Source organism: Ursus arctos, unplaced genomic scaffold, assembly GCF_023065955.2.
Source record: "Ursus arctos isolate Adak ecotype North America unplaced genomic scaffold, UrsArc2.0 scaffold_2, whole genome shotgun sequence".
Taxonomy (NCBI): Eukaryota; Metazoa; Chordata; class Mammalia; order Carnivora; family Ursidae; genus Ursus; species Ursus arctos.
The window spans coordinates 14,531,286-14,549,523 of NW_026622874.1; the positions used below are offsets into that span (position 1 = coordinate 14,531,286).

The following is an 18,238-nucleotide window of genomic DNA, read 5'->3' on the forward strand; positions in this document are numbered from 1 at the left end:
TTTTCTTTGCCTGACATAATAGCTGAAATGGTTATTCACTGTGTAGGCAGAAGACCCTCCTATATGTTTTTTTAAAATATATATTCTTTTTTTTCATCCTCCAGCCCTAATCCTCTTCAACACTGCCTGCCCTCCCATCTGACATTTTCATTCCTCCTTTCCCATTTTCTCTTTTTTCTACCTATCTTTCCTTTTCAATGGGAATTTCTCACTTTTGGCCCTTAATTTGAAGAAATATTACTCACTCTTCATAGGAGGACAAATGTATCCCAAATTCTGTGATGCCAAACTTAATATATTTTTGCCTCAAATCTAATCACTAAAAACAAAGTACAAATTTTAAAAAATGAATATTGTTAATCAATTTACAGTTTCTTACCAAGGAGGTTATTTTGTGACAATGGAATTCTACTGTCTCATTCTGTCATACTAGTCTAATCCTGTTCCCCGGGGCACCAAGGATAACAGCACAGCAGTGAGATTACTAAAGCTATCATCAATCTTCTCCACCACTATATATCAAAGAACCTTTGACAAACGAAAGTCTCAATTCCTACTTGAAACTTTATAAAGAGTCTTAGTCAACAGCTCTATGTCTGACCCTGATTGTAGCAACCACCATTAGTACCCATACACCATTCTCCAAAACATTTGCTTTCAACATTTTGTTGTTGTCTCGTATGGTTCTTTTAAACCACTCAGCCCATAAATCCCAAGGACCATGTTTAAAAAAAAAAAGAAAAAAGCTGTCTTATTCACAGGCTGTCTCTTGAGAGACCCATTCCTTACTCTTTGCCATGCCCTTACTTAACTCTCCTAGTTACCAAGTTCACTACCCCTTCTATTTCATCTTTATGTTATCTATACCACTGGTCACCTTGAATTCTCTCCTCTACTTCACATCATTTTGAGTAATGTCCTTCCGCCTTCTATCGAGTCCTATCCTGCTTCCCCTCAGACTCACTTGGGTCACCTAGACCCTACGGGTAAGTCTCATGAAGCTTCACATTTCAAAATTCAGATTCTTCATGGCTTTTAGAAAAATCCTCATACCTTGAGAAACCTTGGACAAAATTCATAGTTGGCTCTAGATTACACATAGCCCTGTAGGGACAGAACATAACTAAAATACAGAGATGATCGAATTTCTTTACATCGCAGTCTTTCCCATAGAGCTTAAAGAAAAGCAATAATAAATCTGTATTTCACCAGTTTTGGTAGAGCCAGCTGAGTAGACTACGATAGCTTTAGGAGCTGAGTGCTGAGAGGCTGCCCAGTGTGTTTCCCCCAACCCCATATTCTGATAATAGATTATATTATCTGACTGAGACAAGGCTGCTTAGTCATAGTTTCTCATCCTCCTATACAATGATTGGTTCAGGGATGGGCATGGGACTCAGATAGGACCAATTAGATGGTTCCTAAGCTTGATATATACCATTACTGACAGTGAGCTATTATCTTTGCATTTTGGTTTAGCTAGACAATGACTGCCTACAGCAGCTAGAGGTCATCTTCCTAGATGCATGGGGAAAGCCTATCTCAAGTCTCAGCAGTTCCAGGAGGCACCACCTTAGATATCTCTACGGTCTTATGACCTCACAATCCCACCTGAGATTTTATCGTTTCTCAGAATCCATTTCTTAGTTTGAGACATTTTTGCCATCTAAAAAGGCTAGGCATGAGAAACAATTTTATTTTCAAACCCAGGGAGTACTGGCTGCATTAGATTTATTTTATATTTCATTTGAAAACTGAACTGTTCCTTTTCAGCTCATCTCTCTCCTCTCACATTGCAGCAGAAAAAGCCAAGTGGCACTTGACTACCGTCTAGAAAAATCCTTAGCATGATCATTGAGTTCATTACTTAGACAACAGTGTGATTGAACTTACCACCATCACAAACAGCCCCTTTTCTCCAGCTTCTAATAACATTTTCCTCCCTTTCCTATAAACTCCTAATCAACTCCTAGGGGCTTTTAAACAGTCTGCAGGCTTTCACTGACATTCTCCTCTAGACCCTTTGGGCTTCTGCCTGTCACCCAGTCCCATAAAGGCAACATCACATATTTTAGGGTTTGTTATGTCAATTTCTTGCTTCCAGAGTCCAAAATTTGTATGTTATATATTGTTGCATAACAAACAGACACAAAGCTTAGTACGTTAAAACAACAACAATAATTTATTTAGCTGAAATCTACAATTTTGGCAGGACTCAACAGAGAAGGCTTCTCTTTGCTCCATATAGCACTGGCTGTGGTGGCTTGATTGGAGGATCCACTTCCAAGATGGCTCACTCATATGACTGGCGGGTTGGTGGTGACTGCTAGCTGGAGCTCAGACAGAGCTTCGGGTTGGGGCCTCAGTTTCGGTCCATATGGGTCTCTCCATACAGACTCGTTTCCAAGACCGAGCATCTCAAAAGAACTAGCTGGAGACTGCATCACTTTTTATGATCTATGGAAATCACATATTATTACTTCCACTATAATCACAGGCCTGCCCAGATTCAAGAGGAGAGAAGAGAGACCTACCTCTCTCTATGAGGAAGTCACATTGTAAGAAGAACATGTGGGACAGGAGATGTGGCCAACTTGGAGAATGTAATGTATCAGATATTAGATCAAATATCAGAGTGTATTGTCAGCGCTTTACAACTTGGGGCATCATATTAATCTAAATAGCATTCCGCTTGCTTCAGCTCAGTCTAGACAGTTATTCTCAAAGGCTGGACCATAAACCAGTGGTGATTCATGACAAAAGTTCCATCACACATGGCAAAATGAGAAAAATATACAAGTTCATAATAAAGATTAATTTACTCAATTTAAAGGGCAGAGCCTTAAAATGAAATCATAGTTTCCCTTCTTTTCTGATGTTAAAATGTCTTGTCTTTTATTAAATAATAGTGATAGCAGATAGTAGTTGTTTTCTTAGTGATGTCATTTCAACCTCCTTCATTTTTTCACATTTTTCCTATCAAAATACAGAAGTCTCAAGATTGTAGAGTTTATCACAGCACTGAATTTAGCCTTTGCTTGACCACTTTTTAATTTACTAGTATGCAAACTGAAACAGTAATTACTCTGTGGGTGTTCAGAACAGGTGAAACTCAAAGCATAAGGGTGTTTTAACTCTTCTATGAATATACATATAATTCAGTGCAACAACAGATCACAAGAAGTACTATATCTCTCAAAACCCAGATCCTCACATCAGTGGAATCTTTGAAGTGAGATCCCTTGGTAATTCAAGGTGAAGGTCAGAAAATAGGTAATAGGAGAAACTAGATATATAATCATGATGCTGTGTGCGCATGCAGCTGGTCTGCTGGAGAAGTGCGAGTTGAAATGGGGCACCGGCACAAACAAGATATACAGAGAAGGGCTCAGGAGTCATTTTTAGAAAAAGTGAATAAGTTCTATAAATGAATGAAGACTAGTGAGCTCCATGAATAAGGTAGCACCAAAAGAGAATTTATTCAACTGTTATTTACTAACTTACTATCTTACAGGCTCTTAAGTTATGAAGAAAAGCATGACAGAGCCCCTACCCTCAAAAAGCTCGCAATTCACATGGGGATACAGATATGTGAACAATTAAATAGAACATATATGTGGCTCTTAGCACTGTGGGTGCCAGAAAGGAGGAGGGATTAGTTCTTCCTAACACTGGGGATAGAGAAGGCCATGGGGTGAAGAATTACAGACTGATTTGCCAAGGGTCAAAATCGGCCTTTTTTTTCTTTTTTCAGCTTTATTGAGGTATACCTGATATATAAAACTGTAAGCTAGGACTGACTTTTGAAGTTTCTGTTGCTGGAGGCAAGATGAAGAATAAGAGCTGGTGTCTTGGTTTGGGCTACTATAACTGGGTACTTTATAAACAACAAGCATGTATTTCTTACAGTTCTGGACGTTGGGATGTCCAAGATCATGGTGCCAGAAGATTCAGTGTCTGGTGAGGGCCCATCTAGACAGCTGTCTTTTCACCGTAACCTCAAATGGTGCAAGGGGCAAGTGAACTGTGCGGAGGTCTCTTTCATAAGAAGAGACCTCCCAAAGGCTCCACCTCCTAACACTATCACATTGGGCATTAGGTCTTAACATATGAATTTGTGGGAAGGGGGGGATACAAGGACATTCAGACCACAGAAACTAGTGAAGGAGTTAGAAAAGGAGATTGTTTTAAAAAGTAAGGAACCAGGGGCACTTGGGTGGCTCAGTCAGTTAAGCATCTGCTTATGTCTCAGGTCATGATCCCAGGGTCTTGGGATTAAGCCCCAGGGTCAGGTTTCCTGCTCCGTGGGGAGTGCTTCTCCCTCTCCCTCTGCCCCTCCCCTCTGCTCATGCTCTCGCTCTCTCTCACTGTCTCTCTCTCATAAATAATTTTTAAAAAAGAAGAAGAAAGTAAAGGAACCATAATGACATAAAGGCGCCAATCAAGGAGTTTTCAGAAGACAACATGACTATATACATTAAAAGCTTCAAGAAGTTTGAAGATAAGGTTGGAAAGATCAGTAAAGGAGACAGAGGTTTGTTTTGCACTAGGCCTCTCCCAAAGTGTCTCAGTCTTATCTAGGAATCTTTGAAGTGAGATTCAGGAATCCTCCCCTAATTACCGGGACAACATGCCTGGGAAGTCATGTCATATTCAAGATCAAGGCTCAGCAAACAGAAAGTTAGAGCAGAAACACTAAAAATGGCAACTAGCCTTGTCCCAAATTGCTGCAGTGCTTAAAGGTCATGGACTTCTTGCAGCGCACAGCAGAATGGAGCAAACGCAGACAACCTCCCTCTTTGTAGGACTCCCCCGGGTCTGCCAGGGAGGAGTATCAGGTACCGCCCTGTTCTTTTGCTTAAGGCAACTGAAACTCAATCGCTCATGCATAAAAATTATCTCAAAACTTAAAAATTTGTGACACAAATTTAAAAGTGTTATCTCAAAACCATGGTTGAGAAAATGTCAACCGACAAGGAATTACTGAATTGCTTGCTTCTTTTCCTTCCCCTCTATAATGAAAAACTAGCTTTCAGGGTAGGGCAAAAAAGAAAGTCATAAGAACAACAAATAAATGTGGGGATTTTTTTTTTTTAAAGATTTTATTTATTTATTCGACAGAGATAGAGACAGCCAGCGAGAGAGGGAACACAAGCAGGGGGAGTGGGAGAGGAAGAAGCAGGCTCATAGCAGAAGAGCCTGATGTGGGGCTCGATCCCACAACGCCAGGATCACGCCCTGAGCCGAAGGCAGACGCTTAACCGCTGTGCCACCCAGGCGCCCCAAATGTGGGGATTTTTTAAGACATGTTCTTTCTATAAAATTTTTCTACAAAATCGGAGTAACGGGAGGTTCGGGGGTTCTCAGATAAACTAGGAAAAAAAGACATTCCAAATCACTAATATGAAACCAGCAGTGACATTTAACACCTAAAAAGTATAAAACAGAACAGAAAGATACCATGGAGATCTGCTAAAATATCTATATTGCCAAACCTACAGAATAGGGGAAATCTAAATGTGTGTGTGTGTGGAGAGACAGAGAGAGAGAGAGAGAGAAAGAGAGAGAGAGGGAGAGAGACCAAGGAGGTGGAGGTTAAAGATAAAGAAAAGAGGTTTCACTAAAAGACTAAATGCCCCCTCAGGTAAATTTTAATTTGGACGTAAAAAGTAATAGTTGTACAAGATAAGGGCCCTGATTCAAACCATTTCTAATATTTCCTTGCTCTAGAATGGCATTCTATAGCTTTCCTTTTGAGACAGGGAGAACAAATTTTTCCTAGCTAATATGTCTTTTTTTTTTAAATAGAATTCCTCAGTTGAATGGAAATGTCCTGCCTCAGTTACACAGAAAGTTGTTAGCTTCCTTTTATAGGTGTTAGAGCTTCCAGAGAGCCTTGGTGAGTGACTTGCACCCGAGTGCTCTCCGGAAAGAGCATATGGGACTCACACGGACCTGCACTTGGAGCAGAGGCAAGGCCAGGGCATCTGGAGGTAAGCATGCTGAATAGGGTAAAATTTTAAAAAGGGCGATTTAACTTCATACTTAAACCTTTTTATAAAACCCCATATCGATTTTCTTAACTTCGGCTGGCATATTAAGTTTGCTTTTATAAATACTAGAAGGAATTATGGTCTTTTATAAAATATATATTCAGTAGAAGGTATGATCTTGACTTCTTTTCTGACCCATGGCTTAGCCTACAGATTTGGCACTTTTCACTTGACCTGAAAGGAAGCAGATTTTAAAATTACACTTAATTAGCTTATCATATTAAACAAAAATGAAGCCAGTTTTTAAAATATTGGCATGAAATAAATGAGTATGTCCCAGCCTGAACCAGTCATTAATTAAGCCTTCGTGTTGGCATGTCAATTCAAGAATTCTCCCTTACCCTTTTTTTTTTAATATTTAAAGGTATGAGGTCATATTTCCCATGTAATCGATATTATTGTTCTTAATTCTGCTATTGACTAGAATAACTTGAATAAATTGCTTAACCTCTCTGGTCTTCACTTTCTTCACTGTAAAATGAGAGGATCATTTCAGAGGTTCCATCAGGATCTAACACTTCTACAATACGAAGGTATAAGATACTGGGGTGCTTGGAGGGGATGTAGGAGACATGGGGGGAGAGGTGATTCTTCCTCAGAGATGGGAAGCGAAGCAGGGAGGGGAGATGGGCCAGGCTAACAGCAGTGGTAGAACAGGGGGAGATGGTGGCAACCAAACTGTACCATCAATAATTCAGGCCTTAGTCATCTCACTCCTGGACTATGCTGGTCTCACTCCCTCTAGTCTCTTCTTCATCCATTTTATAAGGAAAGCCATTGTATTCTCTATTTAATCCCTCTTCTTTGCAACCCCAAAGCCTTCAGTGGCAACCCTCTTCCCTGGAAGTAAAGACCAAACATCTACGCTTATAATTTAGTACTTTTAATGAAGTTAGCACAAGTTAACTTTCCAACCTTATTTTTTACTGTTCCTCACAGACTCAACTACAATCACCCGGATGGATACTGACCTCTTCTCTCTTCCCATGTTTGAACCTTTCATCATCATACTGGGCTTTCATTCCAGAATTCCTTCCATATTCCACCCTTGCTACCCAGCCTGTCAGGCAATTCCTCTTTCTTCATGATACTTCCTCTTCATACTTAGGCTTCTTTGAACATACACAGCACTATACCTTTTCAGGTATACGTGCTCACTCACAGACTGGGTGGTGGGCTGCTTACAGACAAGGATAATGTAAATCATCTGTCTCCCTTCAGGGAACCTAGGCTTGTGCTATGCATAAGCTCTATAGATACCGGGTAAAGATGGCAAGGGATATTCTGCCGAAAGACCTAGATTAGATTGTTTTAACCTTTAAAAAAAAATAGCCCCTTTTGATAAACAAAAAAATCTTACGTACTCAATATCCACATTAAAAAGAATGAGTTCACATCATATACAAAAAATAACTCAAAATGGACCATAGAGCTAAATGAAAAGAGCTAAAACTACAAAACTCTTACAAAGAAAACATAAGAGTAAGTCTTGGTGACCTTGGATGAGGCAATGTTTCTTAGACACGACACTGAAAACATAAGCAACAAAAAGAAAAACAGATAAATTAGACTTCAAACTCAAAGCCTTTTCTGTGTCAAAGAGCACAATTAAGAAAATGAAAAGATAATCCACAGAATGAGAGAAAATATTTGCAAAGCATATATCTGATAAGGGACTTGACTCCAAATACATAAAGAACTCTTATAAATCAACAAAAAGACAACCCAGTTTAAAAATGGGTAAAGGATTCAAATAGATACTTCTCCAAAGAAAATACACAAATGGACAGTAAACACATAAAAAGATGTTTAACATCATTAGTAATTAAGGAAATGCAAATTAGAACCACATTAAGATACCACTTTACACCCACTAGGATGGCTAAATTTTTTTAAAAGGACAATAACAAATGTTGATGATGATGTGGAGAAATTGGACCTTCATATAAACCGCTTATTGGCAATAGTTCAGCAGTTCCTCAAAGGATTAGGCACAGCCTGGCAATTCTCCCAAGAGAAATGAAAACAAGCAGTCACACAAATTTGTACAGGAAAGTTCACAGCATTGTTATTTATAATAGCCAAAAGCATGGAAACTCGAATATCCATCAGCTAATGAATGGATAAATTTGAATCCATACAATGGAATATTATTCAGAAAGAGAAAGGAATACTGAAACATGTTCCAACATGGAGGGAACCTTGAAAACAATATGCTAAATGAAAGAATCCAGACACCAAATGCCACAGATTGTATGATTCCATTCGTGAAATGTCCAGAACAGGCAAATCGATAGAAATAGAAAAGATTAGTGGTTGCCAGAGGCTTGTAGGAGGTGGGAGGTGATTGCCAATGGTGTCTCTTTTCGGGGTGGTAAAATGTTCTGAAATTAGATGGTGGTGATTATATAACTCTGTGAAATACTGAAATCCACCGAATTGTACATGTTTAAATGGTAAATTTTATAGTATAAGAATTATATCCCCTCCTCCCCAAAAAGAATTACATCCCAATAAAGCTGGTATTTTAAAAATTCTAGGTATGGCTGCCACCGAGGTTCTGATAGTGCACCTTCCCCAGGGACAGGAGAGTATTCCCCCAACAGGCTTTTCAAAATACAGTTATAATACTGAAAGTGCTTTTTAAAATTCTGCCACTCTCTCTCCTAGGAGGATATGCCTTCCTAGTTGAAAATCAAAGGCATAGTAAATTATATAAAATTAAATAACGAGTATTGGTAACAATATTAAGATTAGTATTAGACATTCTCTATAGAAATAATTCAGTTATTATTTTTAGTTATTCTTAATACTGAAACTAATAATAAACCTAGGGAGTTATATCATACTTGTATATGTGCTGATAAAAGGTTAATGGCTACTAAATGAAGATTGCTAAAATCAGAGCATCTCAGAAATAACAACGCTGAACCTCACATTCATCTTTTCTGACATTCAAACCATTTTCATCCAAAACTTACGTGGTGTTGCCATTTTTGTGAAGATAGGAGTCACAATATCTTCCAATTGTTGTTTCTGTTCAAAAATCTCGTTAATGGAAGCTTCCAGATGGGTTTCCAACCACTCCTTTTTTACACAGCATGCAGTGAGGATAGTATTCTAGAGACAGAAACAAAGTTTCCTACTTGTTTACTGAAAAATAAAACTCTATAGTATCTCTAAACCAGCACTGTGCAACAGAACTTTCTGCGATGATGGCAAGGAATAATACGTAGTTTCAAAAAAGAATAATATGTATAGTGTAATCCCATTTTCATACAAACAAAACCTTATAAAACTGCATGTGTGTGTACATATGTTTATATAAGTGATGGGACAAGTATGGCGAAATTAACACAAGATTGTTATCAGAAGCACAGGTAAAGTAGTAAGACTGGAAATGGAAGAGAGAAAGCTATTAAGTTTGTTTTAGGCATTTCAATTTTATTCTAATTATTACTATATGTACACAGTATTAGTTCAAATAACCAAATATTTAAAAACTGACATTAAAAAAGCTTTTATAGCAACTAGTTGGACAAGGCACTGTCTGTGGCAGGAAATTTTTGTTTCCCAGATCCAATAGCTGAAACAGCTATTCTAATAGAATTGTGCCTATATTTTGTTGGTTTCATAAGAGATTTTGTAAAGCGTTTTACAAACCACAGTGAAATGTGTAACTTATCATGTTCTCAGACGTGGGGATGTATTACACTTTGAGCAATAGCTAATTCTTTTTCATCAGAATTATAAGTCATAGGGAATTCACAGAACATCCTGCACAGAAATGCAAGAGAGTTTATTTTTTTAAGATTAATTTATTTGAGAGAGAGAGAAAAAGAGAGAGCCCAAGCAGGGGGAGGGGCAGACGGAGAGAGAAAACAGACTCCCCACTGAGTGTGGCGCCCTACGTGGGGCTCCATCCACCACCCTGAGATCACAACCAGAGCTGAAATCAAGAGTCACCCAACGGACTGAGCCACCCAGGTGCCCGAGAGAGATCATTTAAAACCAAAACACATTTCTGGTACCTGAAGCATATCTTTTTATCTTAGTGTATATCCAAAGCAATAAACTAGTCCATATGCAGAACTTAGTATATGGTAAATGTGGGAAGTTGGCTTTACAATTAGCTATCCTTACATTTGGGTATCTTTTTCTTTTACCATTGTGTAAAATTTGAATGTGTAATATATATATACAAAGAAATTAAAATATGATATATATGTAAGTTTTGTATGGAGCACTCGGTGTTATACGCAAACAATGAATCATGGGACACTATGTCAAAAGGTAATGATGTACCATATGGTAACTAACATAACACAACATAACATAACATAAGATAAATAAATAAAGCAAAACTTAATGAGTATCAGTAGACCCCACTAATCAACAGAAAAACCAGCACATTGCCAGAATAACACTATTTCTGTGCCCCACCCATAATTCATCCCCCTGTCTTCCTCCAAGAGATAATGACAATCTGTGCTTATAACTTTGCTTTCTTTTTTAATAGTTTTACCTTATATGTATGTATCCCTAAACAATATAGCTTTATTTTGCTTGGTTTTGAAGTTTATGAAAATCTCTGTAGTCTTTGCTGATTTTTTTTTCACTCAACAATACATTTAAAAAATGTATTCATGTTCGGGTGCCTGGCTGACTCAGTCACTTAAGCACCAGTCTCTTGGTTTCGGCTCAGGTCATGATCTCAGGATGGTGATCTCAGGGTTGTAAAATCGACCTCACATAGGGCTCCCCACTCAGCATGTAAAGTCTGCTTAAGACTCTCTCTCTCCCTGTCCCTCTGCCCCTCCTCCTCCCCCCTTGCTCATGCACACTCACTCACTCTCTCTCTCTCTAAAAAAATAAATCTTTTTTAAAAAAAAGTATTCATGTTGTTGAGTGTAACACTTAGTACATACATCTCGATGTCACTTAATATTATTTCATTTAATTTTTATCAGTCTATCTCTTACTAGTAGTTTACCAAGGAAGGAGCAAAGGAAGGAAGGAGGGAGGGAAGGAGGGTAAGAGGAAAGTGGGGAGGGAGGGAGGGAGAGAGAAGACAGCAGTAAGGACCACCATCTACCTCCAGAGCATTAGTATAGAAATTAAAGATGTAAGGCAAAAATCTTAAAAGACTTCTGAACAAACAATAATCACAATGCAGTACCTTGTCTTCCTTAAAGAGCTTTCCTGGTCCCTTTTCTGTGTCTGTAACAGCTGCAGAGACCTTTGCAATATATTTTTTCAGAGTCAGCCTTGCAGCTGAAGGAACAGAACAATAAAATGCACAATAATAAGACAAATTTACAAGATACTATTATATATCCAGAGTTTATAAAGACTGTGTATAGAAGGGGTGTCTGGGTGGCTCAGTTGGTTAAGCATCTGCCTTCAGCTCAGGTCATGATCTCAGGGCCCTGTGACTGAGCCGCATGTTGGGCTCCCTGCTCAGTGAGGGGTCTGTTTCTCCCCCTCCCGATGCCTTCCACCTTCCTCGCAGCGCCCCCCCCCCCCCCGCCCCACTCATGCTCTCTCTCTCGCTTGCTCTCTCTCTCTCAGGTAAACAAGTAAAAAATCTTAAAAAAAAAAAAAAAGACTGTGTGTAGATTCATTAAGGTTATTTCCATTGAATTTCAAGATAGATAATACTCAACTAGCATAGCACTTTGGGACATTTACTGTGTTCCTAAAATTGTGCTAAAATTTTGAAGACAAATAAATATTAAATGTGACATCTAATCCCAAAGAGACCATATTCCATTAAAATAACTACTCTAGAGAAAGGAACAAAAATTCATTTCCAATAGATGAGCTGTCACTTGCTTTACCCTTTGTGATCCTTCAAAATAAATTCAAAAATAGCTTTTCTCTTTTTAAAAATATTTATTTAAGTAATCTCTACACCCAACATGGGCTCAAACCCATGACCCTGAGATCAAGAGCAGCATGCTCCTCCAACTAAGCCAGCCAGGCACCCAGATTTTCTCTTAAAAAAAAAAGTGTTTAAAATAATTCTATTCACTACAGCACCCATAGTAATGTCATCACAAAATCTGCAAGACCTGTTTGAATAAAATTACACTTCGAGAGAAATAAAAGACTCAAATAAATGGAAAGGTTTACTATATTCCTAGATGGAACAACTGAATACTGTAAATTGTAGATAAGCCCCAAATTAATTTGAAGGTTGATGTATTTACTTCCTATGGCTGCGGTAACAAATTGCTACAAATTTTGATGGCTTACAACAACACAAATTTATTTTCTCACAGTTCTAGAATCCAGAGGTTTGAAATTGGTATCAATGAGCTAAAGTCAAGGTGTTGGCAAGGCTGAGGGACCCAAGAGGAAAACCCATTTTCTTGCCCTTTTCAACCACTAGTGGTAGCCTGTATCCTTGACTGGTGGCTCTTTCCTCCATCTTCAAAGTACATCAGGTCTCACCTGGATAATCCAGAATAATCTCTTCATCCTTAACTGAAGGATCTACAAAATCCATTTTGCCATATGAACTAACATTCACAGGTTCCAGAGATAAGGACCTAGATGTGTCTGGTAGCCATTTTTTAGCTCATCACAGCCTGCCCTAAAATTCACATCTATCCCACATGTAAAATACATTTACCTCATCCCAACATCCAAAAATCTCAGCACATTACATCAACCCATGTCCAAAGGCTCATCTAAAATATCATCAACTCAAAAGTCTCAAATATCATCATCTAAATCATCTAAACAAGCTATGGGTGAGACTTTGGTGTGATCCATCATCATGGAGTAAAATTTCTCTCCATCTGCTGACTTGTGAAACTAGAAATCAAGTTCTCAACTCCCAAAATACAATGGTGGGATAAGCGCAGTGTAAGAGTTGTAGACACTGCCATTCAGAAAGAGAGAAAGTGGAAGGAAAACAGGAACCAGCAGTCCCAAGCAATTTTGGAATCCCAGAGGGCAAATCCTATTAGGTGTCAAGACCTAGGAATAATCCTCTGTGGCAGAAGGCTCCATCCTCTTGGCCTGTGTTTCAGCCTGAATCATTCTTTTTTAGGAAAGGTAGCATGTGTTCATAGCTGAAGAGCCTCATCAGTCTGTTTCCTGCCTGTAGGGTTTTGAGAGTCCAATAGCCTTTTTCCTTTTTTAAAAGATTTTATTTATCTATTTGAGAGAGAGTGCACAAGCAGGGGGAGCAGCAGAGTGAGAGAGAGAAGCAGACTTCCTGATGAGCAGGGAGCCCGACACGGGGCTGGATCCTAGGACCCTGAAAGCATGACCTGAGTCGAAGGCAGACACTTAACCAACTGAGCCACCCAGGTGCCCCAAGCAGCCTTTTTTCCTTTTTGTTTTCTCTATCTCCCTTTGTTCAAACTGACAATGTTCCTGCTGGTATAACATCCTCAAAAACCTTGTGAGTCTTCCTGCAAGCCACAGAGACTCATTCCATTAAGCGAGAGGCTCCTCCACAGGTCCTTCTTGGATAATCTTATTTCTATCTCTGACTTCTGCTAAGATGGCTGAGCGGCGCCATGAATAACACACCCAATCTCTTCAGTACCCACAGAACACTGTCCAGCCACATCCTTGCTTTTTCTCCAGAGCACACTTTCCTAACAGTGAATCTCCTAATTTTAGCACTTTTGCTGCCTGGATAGGCTGAGAATTTCCCAAATCATCAAGTCCTGTTTCCCTTTTACATAACAGTTTTTTCCTCAATTTTTCGTTCCCCTCTCACATTTTACTATAAGCAACAAGAAGAAACCAGGTCATGCCTTCAACACTGTTTGGAAATCCCTTTAGCTAAATATCCAAGTTCCCCACTTACAAGTTCTGCTTTTGATATAAGGACAGGACACAATTCAGCCAAGCTTTCCACAATGATTGTCTTTCCTCATTTTCCAATAACAAGCTCCTCTTTTCCTTCTGAGCCGTCACCAGCAGCATCTCTAACGTCTGTGTTTCTACCAACAGTCTGCTCAAGGCAACTTAGGTTTTTTCTATTTTGCATCTCAAAATTCTTCTATCTACTCATTACCCAATTCCAAAGCTGCTTCCACATTTTTAGATATATTTTACAGCTGCACCTCAATTCCAGGTACCAAAATCTGTATTAGTTTCCTATGGCTGCTATAACAAATGATCATAGACTCGATGGCTTAAAACACTACTGTATTCTTTCACACTTCTAGGTGCCAGAAGTCTGAAATTGGTTTCACTGGACTAAAGTCAAGCATATACAGGGCTGAATCCTTCTAGAGGCCTGAGGGGAAAAACTATTCCTTGCCTTTTTTAGCTTCTAGCAATTTTGTTTTCCTCAGATTGTGGCCCCTCCCAACACCTCCAAAGTGCATCATGTCACTCTCTGCTTCCAGTCACATCACATTCTCCTCTTTGTGTCAAACATCTATTTCCTTCTTATAAACATCTATTTCCTCCTCTATTTCCTTGTGATTATATTTAGGGTCCACCAGGAGAATCCATGATAATCTCTCAGTCCCAAAATCCTTAATCATATCTGCAAAGTCCATTTTGCCCTATAACATTCACAGGTTCCAGTAATTAGGACCTGGATATCTTTGGGGGCCATTATCCAGCCTACCATGATCAGCATACAAAATCTCATGAAACTCCGTGTAGGAGTTTTTGATAGAGTTAAAAAGATCAATCTACAGAGGAAGATGGAAGCAGGATAGGGGGACCCTAGGCTCATCTTGTCCCACAAACCAAAGTAGATAACGATCATCCTAAATACCCCAGAAATGAACCTGAAGACTGACAGAACAAATTCCACAACTAAAGCGAGAGAGGAGGCCACAGTGAAGAAGAAAGAAGAAATAAGAAGAAGAGGGCGAGAAGGAGGAGGCAGAGACTTAGACAAAGTGCCAAGATGGAAGAATTCATCCCACATGAAAGAACAAGATAAGGTCACAGACAGAGATCTAAGCAAAAACAAATATAAGTAACATGCCTGATGGAAAATTTAAAGCATCATAAGTATACTCACTGGACTTGAGAAAAGAATGGAAAGCTTCAGGGAGACCCATAACACAGAAGTAATAAAGTTAAAAAGAATCTGTCAGAAATGAAAAATGAAATAATTGAGATTAGAAACAGGCTTAAGGCAATGAACAGCAGGCTGGAAGAAAAAGAAGAATGAATTAGTGTTACAGAAGACAAAATAATGGAAAATAAGGAAGCTGAAGGAAGGAGTGAAAGAAGAATTATGGAACATGAAAATAGACTTCATCTTATGGAACTGAGTGACTTCATCATCAAAAGTAATGACATTTGTATTATAGGAGTCCCAGAAGAAGAAGAGAGAAAAGGGAGCAGAAAATTTATTTGAAGAAATAATAGCAAAAAACTTCCCTAATCTGGAGAAGGAAACAAACATCCAGATCCAGGAGGCACAGAGAACTCCCATCAAAATCAACAAAAGCAGGCCAACACCAAAAATATTGTAACTAAATTTGCAAAATATAGTGATAAAGAAGAAATCTTAAAAGCAGAAAGACAAAAGAAGTCCTTAACTTACAAGGGAAGACCCATAAGACTAGCTACAGATTTCTCAACAAAAACATGGCAAGCCAGAAAAAAGTGGCATGACATATTCAAAGTGCTGAATGGGAAAAATCTGTAGCCAAGAATATTCTATCCAGCAAGGCAATCATTCAGAAGAGAAGAAGAGTAAAAGAGTTTCCCAGACAAACAAAAACTAAACCAGGCCTGCAAGAAATATTAAAAGGGATTCCTTGAGTAGAAAGGAAAGACTAAAAGTGACAAAAACAAGAAAGGAACAGAGAACATCTCCAGAAACAATGACAAAACAAGTAATAAAATGGCACTAAGTACATATCTACCAATAATTACGCTGAATGTAAATGGACTAAATGTTCCAATCAAAAAACACAGGGTACCAGACTGGATTAAAAAAAACAAAACTCGTCTATATGCTGCTTACACAAGACTCATTTTACACCTGCAGATTGAAAGTGAGGGGACAGAGAACTATTTATCATGTTAATGATGTCAAAAGAACACGAGAGTAGCAATACTTATACGGGAAAACTAGACTTTAAAATGAAGTCTATATCAAGAGATAAAGAAGGGCACTATAGCATAATAAAGGGGACAATCCAACTAATAATTATAAATATTTATGCATCCAGTATGGGAGCACCCAAATATATAAAACAATAAAAAACATAAAGGAACGAAATGATAACAATACAACAATAGCAGGGGACTTTAACACCCCATTTATATCAATGCACATATCATCTAAACAGATCAACAAGGAAATAATGGCTCTGAATGACACACTGGACAACATGGACTTAACAGACATATTCAGAACATTCCATCCTAAAACAGCAGAATACATATTCTTTTCAAGTACAAATGGGACAGTCTCCAGAACAGATCACATACTAAGTCACAGATCAGGCCTCAACAAGTACAAAAAGATTGAGATTATACCATGCATATTTTCTTACTACAATGTTATGAAATTTGAAGTAAACCACACACACACACACAAAAGAAAAGTCCACAAATACTTGGAGCTTAAACCACATGCTACAAAACAATGAATGGGTCAACCAGGAAATCAAAAAAGAAATAAAAAATACATAGAAATAAATGAAAATGAAAACAAATGGTCCAAAACGTTTGGGATGCAGCAAAAGTGGTCACAAGAGGAAGTATATAGCAATACAGGCCTACCTCCAGAGGCAAGAAAAACCTCAACTGAACAACCTACCCTTACACTTAAAGGAGCTAGAGAAAGAACAAGAAAAGAAGCCCAAAGCCAAAAGAAGGAAGGAAATAATAAAGATTAGAGCAGAAATAAATGATATAGAAACTAAAAAAAAAAAAAAAAAACAATGGAAGAGATCAATGAAACCAGGAGATCAATGAAACCAATGAAACCCCTAGCCACACTTACCAAAAAGAAAAGAAAAAGGACCCAATAAATAAAATCATGAATAAGAGAGGAGAAATAACAACCAACACCACAGAAATACAATCATAAGAGAAGATTATGAAAAACTATATGCCAACAAATTGGACAACCTAGAAGAAATAGATAAATTCCTAGAAACGTATAAACTACCAAAACTGAAACAAGAAGAAATAGAAAACTTGAACAGACTGATAACCAGCAAAGAAACTGAATCAGTAATAAAAATCTCCTAACAAACCAAAGTCCAGGGCTAGATGGCTTCACAGACAAATTCTACCAAACATTTAAAGAAGAGTTAATATCTGTTCTTCTCAAACTATTCCAAAAAACAGTCTTGGAATTCATTCTATGAGGCCAGCATTACCCTGATACCAAAACCAGAAAAAGACTCCCCTAAAAAGAAAACTACAGGCCAATATCCCTGATGAACATGGATGCAAAAATTCTCAATAGCAAACAGAACCCAACAGTACATTAAAAGAATCATTCACCAATCATGGCCTCATAGAATGAATTCGGACATCTATACTCATGTGGTGTTTATATAAAATGGAATATTACTTAACCTTAAAAAAGAACACAGTCTTGCCATTTGCAAGGATGTGGATGGAGTTACCATCCACAGTGTTAGCTAAGCAAAATAAGTCAATCAGAAAAAGACAAATACCATATGATTTTGCTCCTATGTGGAATTTAAGAAACAAAACAAAGGAACAAAGGGAAAAAAAAGAGAGAGAGGCACACCAAGAAACAGACTCTTAACAATAGAGAACTGATGGTTACCAGAGGGGAGGTGGGAGGGGAGTTGGTGAAATAGGCGATTGAGATTGAGGAGGGTGCTTGTTGTGATGAGCACTGGGTGTTGTGTGGAGTGCTGAATCACTAAACTGTACATCTGAAACTAATATTACACTGTATGGTAACTAACTAGAATTGAAATAGAAACTTAAAAAAAATCACTGTAATAATCAACTGTGTCATCTGTAGTACCTAACAATCTCCTAAGCCTCATTTGTGTATCTGTAAAGTGGACATAATAAAAGAAGTCACATTCAGACCCACGTCTGGAATACTTTTTTGTGTTTTTTTTTATTTGTTTGTTTTTTAAGTAGGCTCCATGCTGGGCTCGACACAGGGCTCAAATGTTCGACCCTGAGATCAAGACCTGAGCCGAGATCAAGAGTTGGACACTCAACCAACTGAGCCACCCACG

At 38.3% G+C, this 18,238-nt stretch overlaps 1 protein-coding gene across 2 annotated transcripts in view; it reads right to left on the reverse strand.

The window, feature by feature from the left end:
• Positions 1-2,195: 2,195 nt before the first annotated feature.
• Positions 2,196-18,238, reverse strand: part of ANKRD45 (ankyrin repeat domain 45) — a 57,562-nt gene continuing 41,519 nt past the window's right edge. Inside the window, exons 4-6 of one of the 2 annotated variants that reach the window (XM_048225109.2) lie at positions 11,233-11,327; positions 9,035-9,173; positions 2,196-2,457 (exon numbers count right to left, since the gene is read on the reverse strand). In XM_048225109.2, the coding sequence (XP_048081066.2) occupies positions 2,444-2,457; positions 9,035-9,173; positions 11,233-11,327 (248 nt within the window). In that variant the 3' untranslated portion in view covers positions 2,196-2,443. Of the gene's footprint in view, positions 2,458-5,083; positions 6,228-9,034; positions 9,174-11,232; positions 11,328-18,238 lie in introns of those variants that run through there. The other variant, XM_026509336.4, reaches the window with a different exon arrangement.